Genomic DNA, 25,558 nt, shown 5'->3' on the forward strand with positions numbered 1-25,558 from the left:
TTCCATCCCCTTGCATTCCATTTCCATCCATCTTACTTCATTCCCTGTCACCCCCATCCCAAGGGCTTGGTTTGCTTTGCTTTAAGCCCCTGCCTCAGCAACACACGGCTCCATGATTGGTGCCGAGGACAAAGGAATGAAGCCAGCAGACTCACCTGTTCGTTGTGAAGACAGAGATGAAATCAGGCAAACAGAACCCTGATTGTCAACACTTACGTGGTGCTCACTGTGCGCTGGGCATTGCTTTCAGTGCTTTTACATATATGAGCTCATCTCACCTTTAAAACTACCCTGGATGGGAGGTCCTATTGTTATTTCCACTTACAAAGGGAGGAACTGGAGGAGAAGAGGATTGAGCAGAATGCTCAAGGCCGCAGAGCAAGTAGGTGGCAGAGCCGGAATTCCAATCCAGACACCCTGGCTCCAGAGTCCATGCTCTTAACCTCCATGCTGGGGACACACAGGTCAGAGGTGGAAGGGTTTCCTGAGGAGGTGGCACCTCAGTTAGCTTTGGGAGAGGAGATGTAGCTTCCTCAGACACATGGGAGGGAACACAGAGCGAGAAGCATGGGCGAAGATATGAGAGTCTGCAGCGGGATGTGTTTGGGGATCATACACAAGGCGGTGTGGCTGAAATGTAGAGAGAGGGGGCGGCAATGCTGTTTGGAGAGGAGGCCTGAGCTGCTGTGGGGACTGGACTACACCAGGTGGAGGTGCTGTCTTCATCAGGAAGCCTTGACCACGAAGAAACAGAAAAGCATGGCCGAAATGGGCTTAATCCATAAAAACATGGATTGTTGCTTCCCTATATCAGAAAGTCCAGGAATTACTTCTTCCTCTGCGATTTACCAAATAAATGTTCTCTTACAGTTTGGGGCTTGGGTCTGAATTCTTACCTAGCTAGAACCCAAGTACTGAGGTAAGGGTGCTGTACCCAGGACCCAGGTTTGGTCTGACCCCACCGGTCAGAGACCTGGTACTGTTCCCGCCGCCTACAGCGGTTTGGACAAATCATGATGGAGCTCCTAGAAAAGGATGGGGCTCCCCTTACCCCGGGTCACCTATTTGCACCAACCCCAGGTCAGTGAGCGAGGAAAGGGGGAGTGAAGGCCAAGTAGGCACACAGTCAGCGTCTCCCAGAGAAAAGTGTGATCTTTTCCCTGAGGGTGATGTTGGTCGGAGATGGGCAAGTACTAGGCACTCAAAGTTAAGACACAACCAAAGTGAAGTTTAGAAACAATCTTATTTATAGTTCTATTGATTTTTACCACTCTAGCCTGCATCCATGACCCCGCCTCCCTCCCTCCCTTCCTTCCTTTCCTCTTGCCACTTCCTTCTATTGAACTCAAATCCACTGAGGTTTAAGAATTTGTTCCATATTATTCTTAGTGCTGAAATCAGTCCTGTGAGTAACACACCCAGCTCCTTCCTGCATTTTCTATAACCACGAGGGTCTGTCTCCCACCACTCTCTCTACCCCACCCTTCTTGCATGAAGCCTTTTATGAACACCCCAGCCCCCAGCGATCTCTCCTGCTCATCAAGCTTTTTCTCAACCCTGAGGCTGCTTGACAGTTCGTGTGGAACCTGATATGAGAAAACGGCAGAGTCTGTGGACATTAAAAGTGTCTCAGGCCTAGAGAGCGCCTGTTTCTTCCCCCCACCCCCAACATACACCCCTCTCTCCTTTCACTCTCTTTTAAAATTCTCTGATAACCATTATTGGTTTTCTGTAGCCGAAGGGCAAAATTAATAAATTCCTAGCACACAACTTGCTTGAAATCTAATAATGATCTTCGACTGTTAGCGCTGGGATGAAGGATGAAGATAATAAAACAGAAGGAGGGAAGGAGAGGTAGGCAATGCAAGGGAGGGGGGGATCAAACCTGTCTACTTGAAATTGTTGTTGAGTAAGACCAGGAATCAGCGGTTGAGAAAGGAAGAAGGAGCTCATCATCTCAAGATCTGGAGGTGGGAGGGTTTGGGGACAGTAAGGGGATGGGGTACCTGAGAGCAGTGAGTGGCCCAGGACCAGAGGACTAATGTGCCACCTTAGTGAAGGCTTTTGCACCCCACTCTTCACCTCCATATCTGGAATTAGAACCACAGGCTTCAACAAAAAGGAGATCGCCTTTACATTTCAAGACACAGAAAAGCAGGACAAAGTTCTCCTACATGTATTAAGCTAATGCAAGATATGTGGGAAGAGGAGGGAATGATGGCAGTACATATGGACCAACTATTGCTATACTGCTATTTTTTTTAAATGTTTTGATTTTTCAGAGAGAGAGGAAGGGAGAGGGAGAGATAGAAACTTCAGTGAGAGAGAAACATTGATTGGCTGCCTCCTACATGGCACCTGCTGGGGATGGAGCCCACAACCCAGGCATGTGCCTTGACAGGGAATCAAACCAGTGACCTCTTGGTTCATGGTTCAATGGTCAAACACTGAGCCACACCAGCCGAACACCATTGATATTTCTTTATGAGAGTCTTTATCTGATGCGTATCTTGGAAGGCAGTGGGTAAACTTGAAAGGCTCTTTGGAATCAGACAGTTGTAGGTTTGGTTCTATGAACCATCATCTGCCAGGCGCGTGGTGTTGGGAGACACTTCCCTTCCGGGGCACTGTTTCCTACCGTGTGGAATGAGATTCCTGTTCTCTGTACATTCTGCCTGCATGGACTGTTGGAGGAACAAACGGAATAATGAATTTGTGGAAGTCTCCTAGAGACGTCCCAGTAAGTCCATGAGGTTGGTATTTCTTCTGGGAAGTTACTTCTGGCTTCCCAAAGGGCCCACACACAGAGCTCGCTGAGTAATTAACGTGTAAACAACTTTGATTTTTTATCTCAATGACTTTCTCTCTTCTGTGCCTCTGGGTGTCTCATATCTCTAGACTCGTCTGAAAGGGAAGAGGGGGAGATAGGCTACATCTTTTAATTCCTCTTGAAGATAGCCAAGAAGAGCTTGCTTTGGATATACACTCATCCCCAAAGAATAAAATTTTGATTCCAGCAATACTTTTAGATTCCTAGTCAGACAAATGGATATTTTCCTAGGAACCATTGGAGAGTATGTTGCCGACCAGATTGTCCGTTCGTCCAAACACTTTAGCAGTATTTTCCACAAACAAAAACAGTCTTATGTATAACGACAATATAATCATCAAAATCGGGAGATTAGCACTGATACATTACTACTACAGAATCCCCAAGTCCCATTCCAGTTTTGCCAAATGTCCCACAATTTCCTTTGGGGAAAAGGATCCAGGTGAGAATGAATCAGGTGTTGCCTTTACTTGTCATGCCTTTTGGTCTGGAATGTGTCCTCAGTTTTTTGGTCTTTCATAATCTTGAAGCTGTGGATGAAAAAAGGGGTTCTATGGAAAGTAACCTCACGGGGAGATCTGAGTATAAATTCCTAATTGGGCAGGTCATGGTGGGTAGTCATGCCTGAGGCATATCATTTGTTAGGAAAAGGTTTATCTTTGTCTTAAGCAAGCCCTGTCCATTGTTTCTGTGCATCTATGCTAACACACCTCTGAAATAAACCTTAACCATCCTCAAGAGAGCACATAATCTTAACTTTCCTGTAATCCCATCCCTGTGTTGCTTCTTCCCACGTTCAGGTTCAGGTAATCTTTTTCTTTTTTTAAAATATATTTTTATTGATTTCAAAGAGAAAGGGAGAGGGAAAGGAACATCAATGAGAGAGAATCATTGATCAGCTGACTCCTGCATGTCCCACACTGGGATAGAGCCCACAACCCAGGCTCTATCAAGAGTTGGGCAAGAGTTGAACAATGCTCTGATCCAGAATTGAACAGTGACCTCCTGATTCATAGGCTGATCCTCAACCAATGAGCAACACCAGCCGGGCTTCAGGTAACCTTTTAAAAGTTTCCTCATTAGTCTCAAATGCATGGAAGAAAGTGCAAACTGTTATTCTCTGAAGCATTTATCCCAGTCTGTTGAGATCTTGCTTCAGGTGTATCTCCAGTTTGGCTCAAATACATTTTTATAAAAATTCTCTACAGGTTTGTTACATCGACAAAGCTTTTGATTTACCACTCCTTTCAACTGGGGTTTGTCTGATGTTTCTTCATGATCAAATTCAGAAAAGGTGTCTTTGGAAAAGAATATCACCGTAGTCATGTTTCCTGGTCGGGGCACCTTATCAGATGGCTCATGTTTTTGATTTGCCCCATTCAGACTGATTTTACTTCATTCATTCAATTAGGGTGCTGCCTACCAGCAGTCTTCTCTACTGTAAAATAACTTTTCCCACTCTGTAATGAGTTTTGGGGATGGGGAGGTACTATGAAAATATCTCTTCATCAAACAGTCAATGTATTTATTTATTAAGGACATTAGTATTGAAAGGCAGTTACCTATTTTATTGACTGGGTTATGTTATCTGCTATATAATAAAAGCCTAAGTGACCATTAAGGCAAACAACCAGAATGACTGGTCGCTATGATGCACACTGGCCACCAGGAGGCAGATGCTCAATGCAGAAACTGCCCCCTGGTGGTCAGTGTGCTCCCACAGAGGGAGCGCAGCTCAGCCAGAAGCCGGGCTCACAGCTGGCGAGTGCAGTGGCAGCGGCAGGAGCTGAGAGGGGCAGCGCTAAGGAGCAGCAAGCCAAGCAGTTAGGAGCAGCGAGCAGGTGGGCAGTAAGGAGCAAGGGGTCCCGGACTGTGAGAGGGATGTCTGACTGCCAGCTTAGGCCTGATCCCCGCGGAGCAGGCCTAAGCTGGCAGGCGGACATCCCCTGAGGGGTCCCGGACTGCAAGAATTTCGTGCACCGGGCCTCTAGTGTGACTATAATTATTTATTTTGATCCCCCAATTGTACTAAATTTGACCAATGGAAGCTTCTCTAAGCTGACTCTGTGTCCTTTGATGTGCCTCCATCTTATGGACTTTCTGAGACAAGATTTTTTACTTTCCTTGTCTTAGTCCTGGAATCAGCCATTTCTTCAGAGAGTAGATTCCTTCTATTGAACGTGGTGTTGAGAAGCCAAGGTCTGGACAGTAGGTATGCTCACTGCTAATGTGCATGTGTGAGAGAGGGAGAGAGATACAGAGAGAGAGAGAGAGATAGAGAGAGAGAGAGAGAGGTGTATTTTGGTTTTTGTATTATAACAATAGTAATTAGATTAGCACTTTTCAATATATATTTCAATTACTATTAATCAATAACATATGAAAAAGAGATCCAAGGTCACCTGAGTTTGGCAAGCACTGGACTTCCTGAGGCTTGAACAGGCGCCTGTGCTTGGTGACCATCCCAAAGGGCTGCGCAGAATGCAGCCTCTATTGATAGAATGCCAGCCCCAGTGCTAGAATTCTTGGTTGCTTCCGAGCGATATAAATGATATACTTTTAAAGTTTTACTTGAGTTCTCCACAGCATATTTGTCATCACTGTTTCAAAACATGCTAGAGAAATACAGATTCCTCTCTCTCCTCCTCCTGCTCTCTCTCACTCTTCCTCATGGATCCCTGCTTCACGGAATGCCAAGCTCTTCTTCTCCTTTGGGGGAGGAAGAACTGGGGGGAGCTTGGTGCATGCAGTGAGGGTGCTGCAGCCTGGGGGGAGCTGGGTACACACAGTGTGGGTGCTGCAGCCTGTGAGGAGCTGGGCCTGGGGTCAGGACACACTCACTTCTGGAATGTGCTGATGTTCAAGAGAGTCTGTCTAGGAGGAGGAAGGAGGAAGCCTGCCCTCATAGTTTCCAGTGGAGACAGTGAGGATTCCAGGGGTGATGGGGCCTTTGCAGCTTAGTGGTTAAAGGCATAACCCCTGGAACAGACAGTTTGAGTTTGAATTTTGGCTTGCCCTGAGAGATGGGCCTATGACTTTAAGTACAATAATAGTCCCTATCTTAGAATGCCTTTGTGAGGATTCGATATGGCAGCTGCGTGAAAAAAATACTGAGCCCACTGCCTGGCATATGGTAAATTCTCAATAAATGGTAGGTTTTCTTGTGTTTCTTTTTTCTTTATTTGGTGGTGGTTGTTATTTCAGCATCAGCTGAGAGTTTGGATGGTCGATCAGGGAGTCTACAAAATAATATGCAAGGCAATCAGGAATAAAGCAGATAGGTCTAGGAGAAGGGACTGAGATTTCTCAGTCTTGACACTAATGGTATTTTGGGCTATTCAGTTCCTTGTTATGGGTGTGTGTGTGTGTGTGTAGGAATGTCCTGTGCATTGTAGGATGTTTACAGCATCCCTAGCTTTCACCCACTAGATGCCAGAAGCACCCTCCCAGTTGTGGCAACCAAAATTACTTCCAGACGTTGCCATTACTTCCAGGAGGTGGGTGCAGAACTGTCCCTGGTTAAGAACCTTTGGGCTAAAGGAAGCTATTTTAGGGAAGCTGAGAAGTGGCTAGGAAATTACACACACAAACTATTTGCTCAGTAGATTTGGCTGTTAAGAAAGGGAAAAGGCTGGAAAAGCATGATTAAGAGAGAACTACTATTGCATTTTCAATGATCAGTATTTATTTTTAACGAGATATGGTTGAGCATGTTTAAATATTGAAAAAAAGGGCAGTACTGAAGGAGAAATGAAACATTGTCACGGGCAGTTGTTTTCCTGTAAAAGCATCCCTTTCCATCTTGTTCTGGCAACATCACCCAACTTCCTTTCTCCTTCTTTTTCCAGTCTTCTCTCCTTCACACTCCACATGGCTATGGGGGAAGGGACGGGGGCAGATATGAAAGCAGCCTGCCCTCCTGGCCACAGCATATGCCAGGCTTGACCAAGCACCTGACCCTGTTTATCAGGACTTGTCCCAACAGAGGGCACGGGCACCTGGCTGGGCCAGTACGAATCCTTCCCTGGGGCTTTCCACAACACAGGGAGGAAGAGGGAGCCTATTTCCTCTACTTCAAGATGTAAGACTGTGTCTCTAGACTTCCTGGTGCCCATGCCTATACCTTACCGAGGACATGAAAGTGATGTGGCCAACACACAGACAGGAGCTGAGGTAGGAGGGCGTGTGGCCGCGAGCGCTCTGTTCTTCTAGGTGGGTATGTGGGTCCACCTCTATCATAGTCATCTCCATAGTCATGACACCACCAGGTTCCTGTTTACAGGTGAGCGGCTGAGGGGTTTTTGTCACTGACATGAGACAGCCTGGTTTCTATGGCAACAATAAAGGAGGGGTAAGGTATAGTCCCCAGGGCGAAGGCCTTCCCCCAGGCAGAGAGTCTGCCTTAGACCAGAGTGGGCAGGGCTACATCCTGGAGTCCAGCAAGAGAGGGGCAGAGGCAGACGAAGCCCAACAGCTTATTTGGAGGCAGAGGTTCAGGGAGCCATAGCAGGTTTGGTGAGTGAGTGCGCAAGTCACCACCTGATGGACAAGCTACTCTGGTCACACTGTTCTCTCTTCCACTCTAGAACGCATTCCAGAGGGCTACTATTTACTCATCACTCAGAATCCACTACATTTTAAAAATCCTCTAAAAAAGAAAATATTTCCAAACTTGAAATATTTCCTGGTATATCTCTTATAATGTACCTGTGGCAAACCTGTGGGTTGTACTACGCTAGTGAACAGCTAACGCGCTGACTGAAATAACAAAGACATATACGCGTTCATTAATTGTCTGTAACTGCACACTATGTTTTAACTCCTTTTTAATTTATCCTTAATGCTGCTGAGGATCTGACAGAACGTGAGAGTTGTATGAAATGGTCCAGCCGGCCCCATCTCTGAATGGAGGACTATACACGGGGCATTTCTGGCTGCTTTGTCTAGACCCGCCACAGCCATCGCTAAATGATTCCTATGGTGCTTTCATTCCTATGGCGCTCACATGCAGACTGAGGATCCTTCTCATCATTGTGCTCCAGGGGGCATAAGGCTGGGCTGAACCATGCAACTTATTCGCTATTGTGGATTGGCTTAAGGGCCCTTGAGTTTTGCTCCTATTCATTCCCTGGTGAAAAAGAGGAGCCCTCAGAGTCTACCCAAGCGGGGAAAGGCCTTGGCGCTGCCGGGAGCCCCCGGCATCCCGAGTCAGCAGCCTTGCTCTCCCATGAAGAAGAGGTGAGATGTGATGAGATGCACGGGCTGTGAGGCCCCCGGCTTTTATCTCAGGCGATGACACGGGCAGTGTGACATGCTGGATAATGAATTGCCCTCTTTGCAGAAATGAATAAGTTGTGGTCGGTGATGCAATGATCAATTTGCTCCATCACGCTAAGCTGCCCATTCATCATCCATACCTGCTGTCAGGAGCGAGGGCCGCTGATGTTGGCCTCAAGCCGTGGTCTCAGCCACGAAGCAATGGTGTTCAGAGCTGCATCCCCCGGGCTCCAGGCTGCTTTTCATTACAACCTCCAATCAGGGGGCCCAGTCCTGCTGAGCCGCCCATGACTCCAGAAGAAAGAACATCTGTTCTGGCTGGGGCCATGGAGATGCAGCTGATAAAATCAGAAGAGGCCCTTGACAGGGACCCAGGTGGCCTGTTCCACTGTTCTCCAGTGGGACGGTGGGTAGCGCCATGTCACCTCTGTGCCTCAGTTTCTCTAATCTAAAAGGAAGGGCTGGAGGAGACTCTCATATCTCCATCTTGGACCCAATAGTTCCCCTACAGATATTTATAGTGGAAGGACCATTGGTGATTTTAACTCGCCTGTTCACCGAGGCAATAAGAGCATTTAGTAACTGCTGATGGTTTGGCATCAGTGAATCGTTAAAATGGCAATACTCCCCAAAACGGAGGTACAGATTCAATGCCGGCCCTATCAAAAGCGCAGCCTTTTTTTTTTTTTGATAGAAATTGACAAGCTTGTCCTAGATTCATATGGAAACACAAGGAACCCAGAATAGTCAACACAATCTTGAAAAAGAAGAACAAAATCGGAGAGCTCATGCATTCCAATTTTTCTTACTTTCTCTCTCCTTTATCTCATTTTCTCTTTGTACACACACACACACACACACACACACACACACGGTCCTGGGTTCGATTCCGGTCAAGGTTGCAGGCTCAATCCCCAGTTGGGGGTGTGCAAGAGGCACCCAATCAATGATTCTCTTTCATCATTGATGCTTCTATCTCCTTCTCTCCCTCTCACTTCCTCTCTGAAGTCAATAATAATAATAAAAAAGATACGATGCCCCCTTACCAATAAATACTTCAGTGTCCACTTTCTAAAAGCAAAAATACCTTTAATAACTCTAATTCAGTTATTGACAGCAGGAGATTATCACTGCTACAGGACTAAGGTCTAATCTGCACATTTCTTCATGTGTCCCCTGCTAATGTCCTCTATAGCAGAAGAAAACCCCAGCTTAGTGGAAATCCTCTCACAATGTAAACACATATCAAACCATCATATTGTGCACTTTGAATACACTGCAATTTTATCTGCGAATCGTATCTCAGTAAAGCATCCCGGTTTCTATGCCACACCATTTCTTTGGACTCCTTTAATTTGGCTAGCTCCTCATTTGGCTTTTTCTTTTGTGACCTTATCACTCTTAAAGGTATAGGTCAGCTATTTGTAGGATGCCCTCCAATCTGGGTCTTCCCCAGGTTTGCTGATGATGAGATCTGGGTTATGTGTTTCCGGCAGGCAATGCTGTGGCCAGGAGATGGCTGTAGAAAGAGGCTTGGGGACTGTGAATATGCTGTTCTTCAAACTCACGCTCGAGCTCCAGCAGGCATCCATGACTTTTAAAAGCTTGCCAGGTGCCCAAACCGGTTTGGCTCAGTGGATAGAGCGTCGGCCTGCGGACTGAAAGGTCCCAGGTTTGGTTCCAGTCAAGGGCATGTACCTTGGTTGCGAGCACATCCCCAGTAGATGTGCAGGAGGCAGCTGATCGATGTTTCTCTCTCATCAATGTTTCTAACTCTCTATCTCTCTCCCTTCCTCTCTGTAAAAAACAATAAAATATATTTTAAAAAAAAGCTTGCCAGGTGACACACATGTACCAGGTTGGAGAGCCACTCACCTCACCTAACCTAAGCAGGTAAGACCTGGCCTCCTAGAAGAAGAGTCGTTTAAATTGAGACCTAAAGGAAAGTAGGAGTGATCCTACTAATTGGAAACTGGTAGTGGTGCTGAATAGTGTGCATCCAAAATAGACCTGGTGATAAGAAAGCAGACACAATACCTACACATGAATACCCACAGAGTGCAATGTAGGGTGGAGGCAGGAGATGCAGGCAGGGGCATGCGAGACGTTTGGACTTCTTATAAGGGCAAGGAAAGACTACGAAACGAGTTCCATCAGGAATGACATAACGAGGATTCTGTGTTGGAAGAAAATATCCCCGAGGCCTGGATTTGAGGGTGGCAGGAGTGAAGGCAGGAAGTGTGGTGAGGAGTTGATAGCCATGCCAAGAGAGAGGAAACGGTGACCCGGGCAGGAAGGTAGGGGTCATGGAGCTCAGCAGCCCTGCTATGCAGTAGTCCTGCGTGATGAGGGTGAATTCAGCGATGGGGCGATGTCAGATGCTGTGAGCAGGCGGAGACAGGGCTTCTACACGGGACTTTGGAGATTAGATAAGGCTTCCCGGGGGAGGTGGTGTATGCTGAGCCCTGATGGATGGGGAGAAGACAACCAGATGAACAGGCCAATGATGCCTGTGTTGTAGGCAGGAGGGACAGAGGCACGAGGAACTGCAAGCACTCAAGAAGGCAGGCGCTTCTAGGAGGGGCCTGGGGGATGTGACTGAAGGGAGAAGCAGGGCTAGACGCCAAGGGCTGGTTTCCTCCTGAGAAGGGTGGGCTTTATCTTCCTGGCAACAGGCAAAGGAGAGCGATGGAGAGGTCTAAAGTAGGCTTGCCATCTTGAGGAATATATTTTAGCTGCAGGCAGAGGGGTCACGGAGGCAGGAAGAAAATCTAAGAGGCCAATCTGCCAACGCTCAGGAAGGAATATCTGCCCAGTGTTTGCATGGATTGGAGCTGAAGACGTGGGAGCTATCATCATAACTCAGGGCAGGGAGCAGGCCAGGCAGGCCCAGCCGGGTCTTCCGGGGCTCTAAGGGTCTGTTCGGCAAACCTTCCAGGTAAAAGAAGAAATCTCCTTCCCACCCAGAACACTCCTGCTGGCTGGGGATGGCGCGAGGGGGGAAGGAGCCAGGGGCTCGCTCCGGTGAAGAGCGAAGACACATGAGCAGTGAGTTCTAGAGAATCCATCCTTTCTCCGGAACACTCGCCTCTTCATCAGGCCCCACACAGGCCTGTCAGGCGCGAGTGGAGCTTTTGTGCATGTGCCCACTGGGCTCCCGTTGCCATGGTGATGGGGCCATAAGTCACGTCTGCTGCTTCTGCACAGAGGCGCTGTGATTTATGCCTGCCCAGCTGGGATTGTAAACTTTTTTTTAATGTTCAAAATCCGTCGGAGCAAGGGCGGGCGGGGTGTCTCTGGCTCACTTTGCAGGAGCGGCTGCTGTCAGACCTGCCTGCGATGCTGCCACTCGCCCCCACAGCCCGGGCGCTGGGCCCATGCAGCCCCTGGCACCAGAAGGAAGGGTTCCTATAGCACTCCTGGGCCCGTGAACAACCTTATTCGTGAGACCTTCCTGTTGTCCCAGGTTCAGTCTATGCCTGCCAGCTTTTCCCTTCATGCTTCAATTTCTGGCTTACGAATCTGCACCATATCCCAACCCCTTTAGAATTGGGACTTTACAGGGATGCAATAGAATGAACATAAATTTGAAATCATGCCTCCTGAGTCTTAGTTTGCTCGTCTGTTCAATGGGGCTAATATAACATCATCTAAGGTAGGGCTTCTCAACCTTGGCCCTGAACTGAAATGGGGGGGGGGGGTTTGGAAGGGGTGCACTGAGCATTGTAGGATGTTTAGCAACATCCCTGACCTCTACCCACTAGATGCCAGTAGCACCTTCCCAAATGTGGCAACCAAAAATGTTCCCAGACATTGGCAATGTCCTCTGAGGACAAAATCCATCCCCTTCAAGGCCCATGTCACAGATGAGGAAAGCGAGCCTTTTCCTTTTGACTGATGATACCTCATCTTTCATGGGCTAGTAAAGTCTTTCCCCGAAGACCAGGCCCTTCTGGAGTATGTGGAACCGTGGGCTTCCCTGACTGCTTCCCATCATGCCTCCCAAATGCTGCGTTCACCCATGGGACTGGGCACCTCATAGCTGCCTCCCTCACCCTCTGGCACCTGTGCAGGCCCCGTGTCCAGATCCAGTCACAGGCCCTCCCAGGCGGTTCCGTTTCACCACGGCTAACCCAGCCTTGCTGCACATCGGAGGGTGTGGACAGGACTCTTAGAAGGCAACGTGATTTTCATCTTAGTTTATCTTGCGACCCCTGCCCCTGAGGTGCTGCTAAAGCCTGGCCTGTCTGGGTGAGACCAGGGCAGGGATTTCTAAGAGAACACTGTGAGACCCTGGCAGGCAGAGGGGATTCTATCAGCTGAGAACCACCGATGTGATGGCAGCAGGTCCTTCTAGTTGGTGAGCCATAGTGGTTTAAACGTGTCTCCGAACTCCAAGATGCATTCCAAATCCCCCGCAATGTGGGTGGTCTGTGTACAGCTTAAATTCGAGCATTCGATTTGTAATACAGGGAACTTATTGGCATCAAGATGAGATTATCTAAATGCACCCCCCAGGGAACAGGTAGGTGGATAAAAGCAGATAAAGGGAGTAAGACAGCTCCATTTCTAATTCATCCTCAATATCTCCATCCACATGACTTTCTTCTGCATCTCGGCAACCAAAGATCGCTCTTATTTTACAGGTGGACACAGCCGTTAAGTAATCAGATGCAAAGCTGGAAAGACCTCTGAATTCCACCAAGTTCAGAGAGGACTCTGCGCTCACAACTCCCATCCGAGACTGAAGGCGGCCATCATGGGCTCGTCACCACACTTTTCCCAGCCGAGTCTGTCCGTGGCCTCAGAAATTCTTCCAATAGAATATCCTGGGCAGCCCTAACTCACTTATCTGAGTGGGCAAATGAGATGTCTGATATCTGCCATCTCTGATTTAGCCCAGCCTCTAAGGTAAGTGGATAGACAGAAGCCCAATGGGTTGGAGTAGATATTTAGCTCATGGTCCTCTTACTCCCTTCCATGGCTATACCTGCTCTTGGTGACCCCTAATCATAGATGACTAACCAGAGGTGAGCATCTAGCCCAGCCGTGGGCAAACTACGGCCCGCGGGCCGGATCCGGCCCGTTTGAAATGAATAAAACTAAAAAAAAAAAAAAGACCGTACCCTTTTATGTAATGATGTTTACTTTGAATTTATATTAGTTCACACAAACACTCCATCCATGCTTTTGTTCCGGCCCTCCGGTCCAGTTTAAGAACCCATTGTGGCCCTCGAGTCAAAAAGTTTGCCCACCCCTGATCTAGTCCATGCCAGGCCCATACAATTCCTGCTCCAGGAATTTTCACAAGCAGCAGCTGAAGTACAAGAAGCCTTCGCTCTCGGGGAGTCAGGATGAGCACACCACTGCCACGGGTGGGGACGGGCAGGAAGGAGTTTCGTCCTGGGAGAGAATGTAGCCGTGCAGGAGTGATGCAGAGAAGGTAGGCAGAACCTTGCAATTCCCTTAATTCGCCTCATCTCCGCGGCTAAGCTCGCCTCTCACCTTTCCTTCCCATCATGATCATGGCGTCCTTCTAATACAGTTGTCGTTAAGCTCATTTTACCTGGGTTTCTGTCCCCTGAAACCCAAGACATCCTGGCTCATAAAGACCAGAAAGGGTTTCCACACAGCCAGGGAGGAAGGCATGGTGAGATGAAGAATGACGCAGGGTCCTGAGAGCAGAAACCTATATTCAGATTCCAACGTGTCTGCCCACCAGCTGTGCTGTTTAAGGTCTTAGAATGCCAGTGTCCTCACCTGAGGAAAGGGGGCTTTAAAAACAGCTTCTCTTGCCCAGCAGGTATGGCTTAGTGGTTGAGCACCAACCTATGAACCAGGAGGTCAGGGTCTGGTTTCCAGTAGGGGGTGGGTAGGAGGCAGCCGATCAATGATTCTCATCATTGATGTTTCTCTCTCTCCCTCTTCCTCTCCCTTCCTCTTTGAAATCAATAAAAATATATTTTAAAAAAACAGCATCAGGAAGATGGCTGTGGGATCACCTAGGAGACGCTGTGTGAAGGCCTCTACCCAGAAAGCATGCCCATGCTGCCACTCATCACTGTCTTCAGTATGGATTCAGGACTGAAACCCAGGTGTCCCGACTCCCAGCTCAGCCTGCTTTCATGCCTCTCCCTTCTCTCTCTTTTTTCTTCTAAAAACCTGCGGTCCCATTTCAACATCAGAAGTTGAAAAGTGTTTAACTTCTAATGCAGATGTAACAAGTCATTTCTCAGTTCCACTGTATCTGCAAAGCCTCCTGTAATTCAACATCAAATATTTATTATTACATTTATTAAAGTTTTAATAATTTAGCATCTGCTGCATGGCAGCGAGGAGCTTAGCTAACTGGTTCCCCTGTATCCAACCGGGGTCACTTCAATATTTATATTGCAAAGTTTCCATTTGGGTTTCATTTAGCAGAGCCCGTGCCGTGGCCCTTTCGCCAGAGCTGACAGTTGGCGCATGCTCCAGCCTCCCCGGCGGCCAAGGCTAAGGGAGAGCTGGTGCTGAACGGCGTTTGGAGAGATTTACCGAGTCTGGGCAGAAACTCATCCTAATAGACTTCACTTTTATTACGATCGCTAAACTCAAACGGGGGAAATATATATGTCTCCAGGCTTACTGGCTGAATGACAGGCAGGGAGGCTGTGAAGAGTTGTGGGCATACAGTACATCCACTTGATAGGGCGCGTGGAGGCCTTTGTAGGAATGCTTCCCAGAGGGGCTTCCTTCTCCTAACAGGAGGGGTATGGTCGTGCAGGACAAGTTCTGATGCCCAAATTCCTGGAACGCAGCTGCGAGTGCCAGGGGGACTCCCTGGTTCTCCCAGAAGCTCCCCTTTCCCACTTAGCACTTAGTCTTCCATCAGCATGGGATGGACTTCCGCACTCACGGTGGACTAAGACAGAAAATCCCGTGAGCCAACCCCTCGATTTTACAGAGAATCCTCCTCCACAGTAGCCAGCATTTCCTGACGACTCACCAAACAGCCTGAGTTCAAATCCTGATTCTGTGACTCACCGTAATAGTTGGGCAGATGACTTAAAACCTTTTGAGCCTCAGCTTCCTCATCTGTAAACAGTAGTAACCCCAGGATTGGCTTGTTGTGCAATCAGAAGCAATGCATGCAGTGTGCTCAGTCAGGGCCCGACAGAAAGAAGTGCTCAATACATGGGAGCCATCACTATTTATAACTATGGGGCTAAGTGTTTAAACGTATCTCATTCGATTCTCAAAAACGTCAACAGATAGAAGAGCAGTTACCATTCCCATTTACAGAGAGGAAACTGAGGCTCAGAAAGTTTAAGGAACTTAAACAAGATCAGCTAGTAAGTGGTGGAGCTGGGATTTGAACCTGGGCACTTTGGCTCCAGGCCTCACTATTCCCTTTATCCAACCCTCCTCTCTTCTGTGTTTCAAGCAGGTAAGCAGATTGATTGCCTATTGAAGTTCTTTTCCCTTTTGGGAACGTCTGCATGAATAATTGGTGAGGAAGGGAAAAGTGGCAGAGGCATGATGGGGCTGAGGTGCTAATGAGAACTGAGGAAGCCCACCCCTAACTCAATATCCCTGCTGGGAAGGGAAGTGCTCAACTGCCATGAGTGTGCCCACATGCACGCGAGCGCACACACACACTCATTAACAAAATCCACTCAGCATTACTCACCTCTGATAGGAGGGAGGAATCTTGAGAATTAAACCAAACAAGGCCTCTATCAGGCACTTCCCCTAGACTGTGTTGCCTGGGCCTTCCCATCCAGGTGCCTCCTGACATGTTATCACCTGCCTTGGCCGGAACTCACTCCTGCCTACTCCACACACCTGATGGCCTGCCGTTCCTTCCCTCTTGCCCTTGCCATTGATGTCTACCATGGTCAGGAGGAAGGATGACACAGCCCTCCTCACTATGGTACAGCTTCTGTACCAGGAACTCCAACTTGAGTCTCCTGACCCCACGGCATCATGTTCTCACTTGCTTCTCTGTACTACAGTGCCTGCTTAAACTCCTAAAAGTCCTCACTCCTTCAACACCAATGACACGTCAGATGCTCTATGGGTTATTCTACAAATGTTATGCAGCCCTAACAACAACATCTGAGGGAAACACAACAATCTGGACTGTGCAGGTTTGGAAATGGAGGTTTGGAGAGGTGACCTGACTTGGCCCAAGAAGTTCAGGGAGCCAACTGTGGTGCCAGGATTCGCACCCAGGTCTGCAGGATCGCAAGCCTACACTCTCTTCATAGTCTCCGTATGTCTAGGCCTGGCAGCTGTGCCCATCACACAGGGGCACCTAGGGTGCTTCTGGGGAGGATTTTGCTGTAAGACCGATGGTCCCCATTTCCCGAGCCAGAATTCGGTATCTGGGGCAGTCACACAAGAGCATCTGCTTGGGACCCTGGAGTGGTGGACACACTGTCCTCAGGAGCCCTGAGGTTTTTGCTCACTGTGCTAGGCCAGGTGGCCCACAGCGGAGGAGAGAGGGTGTTCAGTTTCCTCTCCCCCTCTAACCTATCTCCACCACATGCCCCTGGGCACTACACTCCAGACACGCTGAAGCCCCAGGCCCTGTCCATGGAGAGAACAGCTGAGGGTGTGTGTGTGTGTGTGTGTCCAACATCCATTCACTGCCTGTTCTGATTTCCTGGGGGGAACTATCCTACGTATTATCCCTCTAACCTTGCTGGTTTCAAGAGCGGGTTGGTGGCCCAGGTCTGGCTAATTAAACACTTTTCCCCTTATGACACTGGGATATTGGCAAATGTCCCCAAACAGGCCAAAGAGAGGCATCAACACCTAGAAATGAGGAGTATGGAGTCAGGAGTCTGATTCTCAGGTCTGAATCCTGGTTATGCTGTTTACTGGCTGTGTGACCTTGGACAAGTAATAGAACCTCTTTGTGCCTCAGTTTCCTTGTGCATTAAATGGGGCTAGTCATGAAGATTAAAGGAGCTCATTTCAGTCAAGCACCTGGACACTTCTGTCTTCAAATGCCACTTGTTATGGTTCTTTGGGCTCATGCAAATAATCCAGAGTGACCAGCCTACCTCAGGATTCTTAACTTAGTCACATCTGCAAAGACCCTTTTTCCAAATAAGGTAGCATTTCCAGGTTCTTGGCATTGGAATCTGATACCTTTGTATGTCTTATCTGTCCACCACAGAGTATGAGCCTCTGCCCATCAAACAGGTTTCCAGCTGCTGCTGATGCTACTGGTCTGGGGACCACACTTTCTGCACCACTGATGGAGCGACTTCCTGCTGATAGCTCACAATTTGGCCCCAAAGTCCTCTCCTCTCTAAGGTCTTCCCTGTAATCCCCAGGTGAGTTTAGTCACCTCTTCCCTGTGTCCCTTCTCAGCCTGAACTTTCCCACTACCCCTTCCCCCTGTCCCAAAGCACGGCATCTTATTGTTTGCAATCTTGTCTCATTCCGTACACAGAGATCTCTAGTCTTCACATTTTCATACCTCCAATACTGAGCCTGGCCTACAGTAGGTGTAAAATAAATTGTTAGTGCTTGGAGTGAAGAGGCCAAAAGAACAAGGAACCATTCTCAATTCTATTCAGAACGAATTCAGTGAGAAAACTGTCACCCACTGAGCAATGCTAGCGTGCTTTCCGACATCCCATAGTTCCTCCCACAACATGCAGGGACATAACAGGGTTTCACCACTTCGTTTTCATTGATTTGAGATCATAGAAAAATCACTAAGGAGCTCCAAAAGCTGGGCTTCTTGGATGGTTATTATTCCAACGATAACAGCTAGCCTCGCATCTCTCCTGTAAGAAGAACCCGCTCTGGCTGAGACTGTGAAGAAGGCCCAGGGCGCAGCAATCCACGCTTCTCTCTCCACAGTATCTTCCATTTCATCTCTCAAGTCGGTCTCTTGTTCCATGCTCCTCGCTACACCATGGGGGTCCTTATTCATCTCTGTTCCCCTACAGTCCCTGGCACAGTGGCAGGCACACAGGAAGGGCCTAGCCAAGGTTTTCGGAGTTGAAAGGAAGCTGTCTGCAATTTAACTAGAGCGCTCTCGGCTCCTCCACCTTTGGAGCTGACATCATTAGAGTCTCCAATGCTGAAAACCTCACTGCCAGCGGCTTCCTGCGGGGCCAGGCTGGGCAAGGGAGCTGCCCAGGGGAGCATTCTCATCTTCGGCCCTTCCACTCCTGGCTCGTGAAAGCCCTCCCTCCCACCTTAGATGCCATACAGCCCAACGCTGTCCACAGTCCAAGGTTAATTGCCAGTGTTTTCTTTCCTGCAAATGCTTTCCTAATTCCTTTGGTCAGGATTTTTTCTTCCTTTTCCAACCCCCTCAAGGCACTCTGTGTGTCCCGCACACATGCCTCTGCATTCATTCTGCAAATATCTCCATGCACACAAAGCCCCCAGACTTACCACACAGTATAGCTTTGGCATATTCATTTAAGTCTCCCCAACACCCCCTGACAAAGGGATTGATGTGAACGCTCAATACTGAGACACTATTGATTTTAAGATGCATCACAGAATGGATGTGGCCTTTCAGCAAAAGAAACAGAAAAGAACTAAAAAGATGAACATAAAACACTGCTATACTATGCTACAATAACAGCAAAGTAATAACTCATACTTCTTGAGGTCACCATGTGTCTGACTCAGTGCTTTTCAATGTGTTATGTCATTTAGTTTCACCTTCTAGGCATAGATGCTATCTGCACTCCCCACAAGGGCTAGCAGCCACAGAAAAGCTCCTGCAGGACACAGGTGATGGACTGGGATCTGAACTCAGCTCAGCTGAGCTCCAAAGCCCATGCCTTTAAAACAGTGAACTACCTTATATCATAAAGTTTATATTTAATTAAAATAGAGCACACATAAAAAAAAGAGTAAAAATCATAGCTGAAGAGCCTGAGCATTTTTACAGATTCAAAACACCCCAGGCACCTACCACTCAGATCAAGAATTATCATCAGCGTCACAAAAAACTTTTTGTGCTCTCCCCACACCACTGCCCCTCTATCACGCAGATAATCCCCATCCTTTCTTCTACCTTCAAGGAGTAGTTTTCACTGGTTCTGATCTTTATATATATAAACATATATAGTTGACCCTTGAACAACACAGGAGTTAGGGGTACTGACCCCCCCATGACCTCCATACAGTTGAAAATCTACATGTAACTTTTGACTCCCCCCCAAAATTAATTCCATTTGTGTGCGGCTTCCATAATTCAATGTTATTATTGTGAGATGGGTGTGGTGGTTGTGTTCTTGAATAGTCATTATTAATAGTATTCCAGTGTATGATCATTCCATAATTCATATATCTTGTGTGTTTTTTTATCAATTTGTGGATTTTCCCCCAGCTTTCTAGCAATACAAATGAATATACTTGAATGTACTATACACATTTCTGTTAGGTATATTATTCAGAGTGGAACCGATGGGTTATAGAAGGTAGAGACATTCAACTGAAGTAGATCCTGCTCAACAGGTTTACAAAGTGGTCAGTCTAACTTCCATTCCCACTATTAGGGTGTGAGAGTTCCAGTTGTTCCCTATCCTCACTGACATTGGTTATCATCAGTTATTTTAAATGTAGCCACCCAGATAGGCAGTGCCTGAACATTGGACTGCTAAATTGCTCTGCCTCCTATCATGCGAGATTCCTTACTTATGCAATATTCCGTCAACAACTAAAAAAACAAAAATCAACTAGCAAAGCGTCTCTAAGTTTTCCTTTACCATCCTACCGGAAGGCTGATCTTTTTCTTGCTAACTCTGCTTCTCATCTCTCTGTTGTGATTCCGTGGCATGTTCCTGGAGATCTATAATTATGATCTATTATTTATTAATGTCATACCTATCATCTGATTAGAACTTATTAATTCTTTAAACGCCCCTGATATGCTTGCCTGGGCATTAGCATGTCAAACAAGGTTTATTCCTGCAGCTTGAAAAACTCAACCTGCACAGCACAGATTCTGCTGAAGGGTGATGATCACCATCTTTTTCCCACCCTCGCGGTGAAACCAATGGGCATGTGAGAGGTAAAATCAAGAGAAAACTTGAAAGGCTGTCTGTCTGTGTGATTACTTCAAGCCCAGACAAAGGCATGTGGGCCAAGCAGGATAATAATTTAGTGCCCAAATCAAACCAGTACTCTTCAGTTATTCGCACCACTTTTCTTTAAAGGAGAACCTTCATGGTTTGTTGAGAAAGGGTAGAGAAGGAGGGTCCATAGCTACAGATTTTCATCTCCTCTGCTGTCCTGAGCAACTCTGCTCTGGCCCCAACTTGATGAAAGCACACCCTTCAGTAACCGGGCACAGCATCCTTAGCCGGAGCTCAGGGGGCATCTAATGCTATTGGACCATGCCCCTTGGGTGTCTCCCCCGCTTTCAACGTACTACAGTGTTCCTTCCAACTACATCTGATACTCTCCCTGAAATGCATTCTACAACTTATATTTTTCTCATTTCTTTTGAACATTTCCAAAGATGTGTTAGAGTCCCTGAAGATTAATACTGTGGGACCCTCTTGGCCGGCTTGCTATTTAATGTAATTCAGATTGAAGGAGGTCAACCAGCTATTTTATCCTGAAGATTATGGTCTTTCTCAGCAGCATGACACAGTACATCACCTTCCCAACACTGCCTTCCCCCACCATCACCAGTTTCTACTTGAACTTTACTGTAGTGGGACTCCAATTCATCTAAAATTGGTGCAATGTAACGTTGGGAGTATATTATGTACCAGCATTTACTTACATTATTGAATCATTATAACTCCTGGGAAATGTTTCAATGAAATAGTTAGGGACATGGGTTCCAGAGCTGGAGAGATCTGAGTGGAAACTTAGTTCTATCACTTAACTAGTAAAGGCTCAGATTATATTTTACTCTGTAAAATGAAAACAATAATAATAGCATCAACTCATGGGGTTGACGTAAGGATGTAATGAGACGTCAGGAGGGTGCTGGGCACATCGGAAATGATCAATGGATATGAATTATTACTATACTCTGTGAGGAAGGTGCTGTTCTTATCCTATTTGGCAAAGAAATGGAAACTGGGCAAGTGGACGTGACCAGGATCACATAGCTCATACATGGCAGAGATGGGATTCTAACCCAAGGTGAGGGTTCCCATCAGTCAGTCTGACAGCTTTAGCTTCACCGAAACCACAAATTCAATGTCAACAGTACAGAACTCCGGGGAAAGTCAGTAGAGACCGTCTTGCAGTTGCTTTCAGGCAAGCTCATTGGATGTCTTTAATAGACTTTCAACCCGGTGGTCTGTGCTCCACCTTTAAAATGTGCAATACCGAGGAACCTGACCACATGCTTTAAAGGTCTCATCTACTTCAATTCTATCAAAAATGGAAAATTATCCTCTACCATTCATTAATTTATGTGTGCCTGAAACCATCTTAATTCTTCATAATTACCACTTCATTTCCTAAATGCTATCCCTTTAGCAATTTATTCTTTTTTTAAAACTACCTCGTTTGGGAAATACCAATAGCCTGAAAAATCATGTCTGGTTCATCCCGCACCCCCCCTCGCCCCCCGAAAAGTTGAGAAGATGAGACTAAACAACCTGTAAAGCAGGGATAGCTGGGTTCTAGGGGCTTCCTATCAAGGTGCCATGGACATATGATAACATCTTGACTCAGAATGACCCAAAGGCAGTGGTAGAGTAACACTCACTGGGGGTAGGAATTGCCATGACTCCAAGGTCCAGTTCAGGGGCTAATAAGCGTGTACAAGCCAATTCCAAAAGTATACTCTGTGTCCATTTTTAATAACATTTAAATTTTTAAAATGCTTCTCCTAATCCAATTGGGAGAAAGGAAAAAACCCTCCAGTGAAAAGCTCCAAGATAGTACTAGGATCAGATCTAAGACCACTGGTTTAATTAAATCAATAAACATTTAGTAGAGGTTCAGTATGAGCTGGGAACTGGGGATTAAGAAGCTAAATAAGTTATTTTCTTTGACCTTAAGATAGTCTCCACTAATGGGACAGAATGATATGTAAGCAACTACTTGAAGCACAGAAGAGTTAGTCTATAATGAAGTTAACTACACGGTATAAAACATGTAAGGAGGGGTGCAGTCTCCATCCTTTCATGAGTAAAGAACAAACACATTAGACCTGGACATTTAGAACATATGAAGTAGCTCAAAATCACCACAGAAAGCATAGCATTCTCCAACCGTTCACTTTCGTGACTCTCAGATATAGGATTAAGTAATGGCCTTAGATAAGACCATTAATGAATCCATGATGTGCCAGGTGATGTTTTAGCCTATCCCATATTTTATACATGCCCCGAAGTAGAGTAAGGATGTTGAAATACAAGACCTCGAGGCCCACCAATGGAGGGCACTATTAGGAGCATGGAGCATGGCATACTTAACAGAGTTCCTTACATCATCTACAAGGCAGCTGCCTACTGCAACAATATGAAGGGTACTTCTTCACAGGAGTTCCTGTGGTCCTGAAACAGGGGCTCCCAGGGCGCCAAGAAGTTCTTGCTACAAGGATACTGGAGAGGAACTTCCCTACCTGACATCTGCAGGGTCTTCTGTGACGAGCACGTCAGTCTTGCAGCTGGCCAGGGGGTTGATGGACAGCTCCACAGGCGGGACCACAAAGCTTTTGCTGACAGGAAGCCAGAGTCCTTGGCCCAAGCTGAAAGTAGACCTGCAATGTAAGAGTTTCCATTGGGGAACTCCCTAGGAAGCAGAGTGAAAACTCAAGAAATGGATCCCCCCCCTCCCATCCCTTCTTGGACCCCTTTTCTCTTCCCCACCCAATTGCGTCCCCTGCATTCTCCAAGGCACAATTTAGGTCCACTCTGCTCAGACTTGGATGGTCATTTCTTAAACCTATTAATCATGGAGCCCATGGGAGTACAGGGCCTGCTCTCAATAAACAGTGGGCTCTGTGAGGACAGAGACCATCTCAGCTCTGCCTTCCCAAGCACTCCTGGTACCTAGCCGAGTTCCATGCATGACTGTGTAGTCAGCAGGGGAGTCTGCACAAAGGTTAAAAGCATGCACTCTGAATCCGTTTGAACCCAAATCTGATTTCCAGTCTGCCACTTAATTTGCTGTACGTCTTTATCAGCTTAGGTATTGACGTTTCACACGAGATTTCATGGAGCTAGCAGGAACAGAGCCTATAGTTATAGGATATTTTTAAACCACTAGACGAGATAATCAGTAATGTCTCTTCCAGGTTAACTACCTCAGTCCCTAAGTCTAGATGCCAGACAGATAAGAAATAGATCTCCATAGTAACCGGGGCTGTGATGGTACAACTGTGCCCATGAGAGTCCCTCTGCACTCATTACAGCCCAGAATTGCACAGGTTCGATCAGCTAAGGAGGCGTAACCACACTTCCCCATGAGAACCCCACTTCACTCCCCAGCATCGTGCCCCGACAGGATTCTCAACTCACCTGAGGATCTTTTCCGGGGCTTGCTCCCCCGTCACCAAATCGTAGCCCCTCTCAAGTGTTGTGTAAGGCCAAGGTCTGTAGGAAGAATAGGAGGAAAAGAAAAGGAGACAGGAGATAATATTAGTCAGAAGTAGGTCGGATTCATAAAAGAGTAGCTTTATAAACAAGCAAGTTTTGCAGAAGTAATTTTGTTCTGGGTAAGACTAGGTATATGTTAAACAAGAATGTCTCCATCATATGGAAGAATTCAGCCCCTTTAAATCCCAGCTTGTCCCTGATGGAGTGATGTACAAAACTCTGCTTCTGTCTCCTCATCGGTCCACTTTAGGAACTGTTCTTGGATTACTTGTGGTCTGGGAGGGGGTGCTACACGTCAGCATTTGTTCTCTAGAAGAGTCATCATGTACCTTTAATACTAAAACAGGGTTTAGTGGGAAACAAGATTCATTTTCCATCAGGTTTTGAAGAAATAAAAATGTTACAGGTAAAGAGTCCTCTTTGTGAAGCGGTTTGGGGTCCCTGGGAACAGAACAGAGAAAGTGGGAACGGTCCTCCATTGTCCCTGCCCAATGTCCCTTGCCACTCACCCTTCACTCTGTCCCCAGTCACTGCGCACACACAGATGTCTGTGCACTGGGTCGGGGGCATAGCCTTCGTGGCAGCTACACTCTCCTGTAAGGAAAAAGAGAAAGCAGTCTTGTGAAATGCTGTTCACACAAAACAGTCTTCTCCCCTGCTGTTGGTGTTTTCTTAGAAAATACAGCGAGCTGCTTCATTCTGCCCACAGAAAGAGGGGTTTCTGGTCTACCTGCCACAGTGGGGAATAAAGATTTTATTCATTTGTTCATTCATTCATTCAACAAATCCTGACCACAATGCCCTGCCAGACTCTCTGCCTGGCACAGGGGATACAGAGATCAAGGTACAACCCCGCTGCTGAAAGAGCTCATGGCTTAATGAGGGAAACAGAAAGTGGCCTGGTGGCCACAAACGGAGGGCTTGTCCTCAGATAGCTAAGTTAAGATAAATTACATTTGTACTAAAAGTGTAATCAGAAAATTGAATTCTCTCTAAACGAGTGAACAATCCATGTTCATTTGTAAGCCACAGATCAAATGCCACTCCTTCAAATATTTTTGATTTTCCCTTTTGGAAAAGAATTTTTTTCATTTACAATCTCCAGATTTTATTTTAGTTGTTGTTTGCTTATTTTAATTGTTTTTACTCTCCTCTCCTCCCTTCCTTTCCCCTTTTGTTCCCTCCCATCTACTCACCTATCCATCCACTCATCCATCCATCCTTGCATCTATCCATCCCTCCATCCATCCACCCATGTATCCATGCATCTTTTTTTTCTGGCCATATCTTATGAATTCTTGCCAGCATCCCACACTGCCTTAAGTGTATTCCACTTTGGCCAAGCTCATTTGGCATGGTCAGTGGATGTCTCATGTCCTAGCTTATCCTCAGAGTTCAGAATCCTGGAAGAGTTTTCAGAAACTCTGTCCTACCCCCTTGCTGCTCTCTGTACTGCTCCACTGTACACGCCTTAAGGTTCTGATCCAATTGGTTGCTAGTTTTTCCTAAGGTCTATATGTAAAATGTTCACAGATGCTTTACCAAAAATAGATTCTATAAAAAAAAAACGTGTTTGGGAAACACGGTACCATTCCTCAGAGCTAGTAGCATGTGCTTCTGCATGAGGGTGATGCACATACAGTTTTCCCTAAACTTACTTCACCTTGGGAAGCTTGCTAGTGAACAAGTCACAGGCTTAGTATTCTGTGGAACACACCTCAGGAAATGCTGGTAGGAAGTGGGCTGGGTTAGCTCACTGCCTGGAACAGAGTAGGTGCTCAGCACTGCGAGCTGAACGAATAGCCATGCTATGGCTCTGGTAGGTTTCCAGACTATTAATGTCAGGTTGCCTTCTTTCTGGTCCTCTGGTGACCACACCCATGCACACCCCCAGAAGAACCTGCAGTTCTTTCAT

The 25,558-nt window shown here is 46.8% G+C and overlaps 1 protein-coding gene across 3 annotated transcripts in view; it reads right to left on the bottom strand.

The window, feature by feature from the left end:
- The window catches only part of ASTN2 (astrotactin 2), a 759,574-nt gene that overhangs the window by 381,522 nt on the left and 352,494 nt on the right, over window positions 1–25,558 (bottom strand). For 2 of the 3 annotated variants that reach the window (XM_070430790.1, XM_070430788.1), the window contains 3 exons: window positions 24,153–24,237; window positions 23,566–23,640; window positions 22,668–22,805 (listed from right to left, as the gene is read on the bottom strand). In XM_070430790.1, coding sequence (XP_070286891.1) covers window positions 22,668–22,805; window positions 23,566–23,640; window positions 24,153–24,237 — 298 coding nt within the window. The remainder of the gene's footprint in view (window positions 1–22,667; window positions 22,806–23,565; window positions 23,641–24,152; window positions 24,238–25,558) is intronic. The other variant, XM_070430789.1, reaches the window with a different exon arrangement.

This window comes from Myotis yumanensis, unplaced genomic scaffold (genome assembly GCF_028538775.1).
Source record: "Myotis yumanensis isolate MYYU_CA2020_CCGP unplaced genomic scaffold, mMyoYum1.0.hap1 SCAF_12, whole genome shotgun sequence".
NCBI lineage: Eukaryota > Metazoa > Chordata > Mammalia > Chiroptera > Vespertilionidae > Myotis > Myotis yumanensis.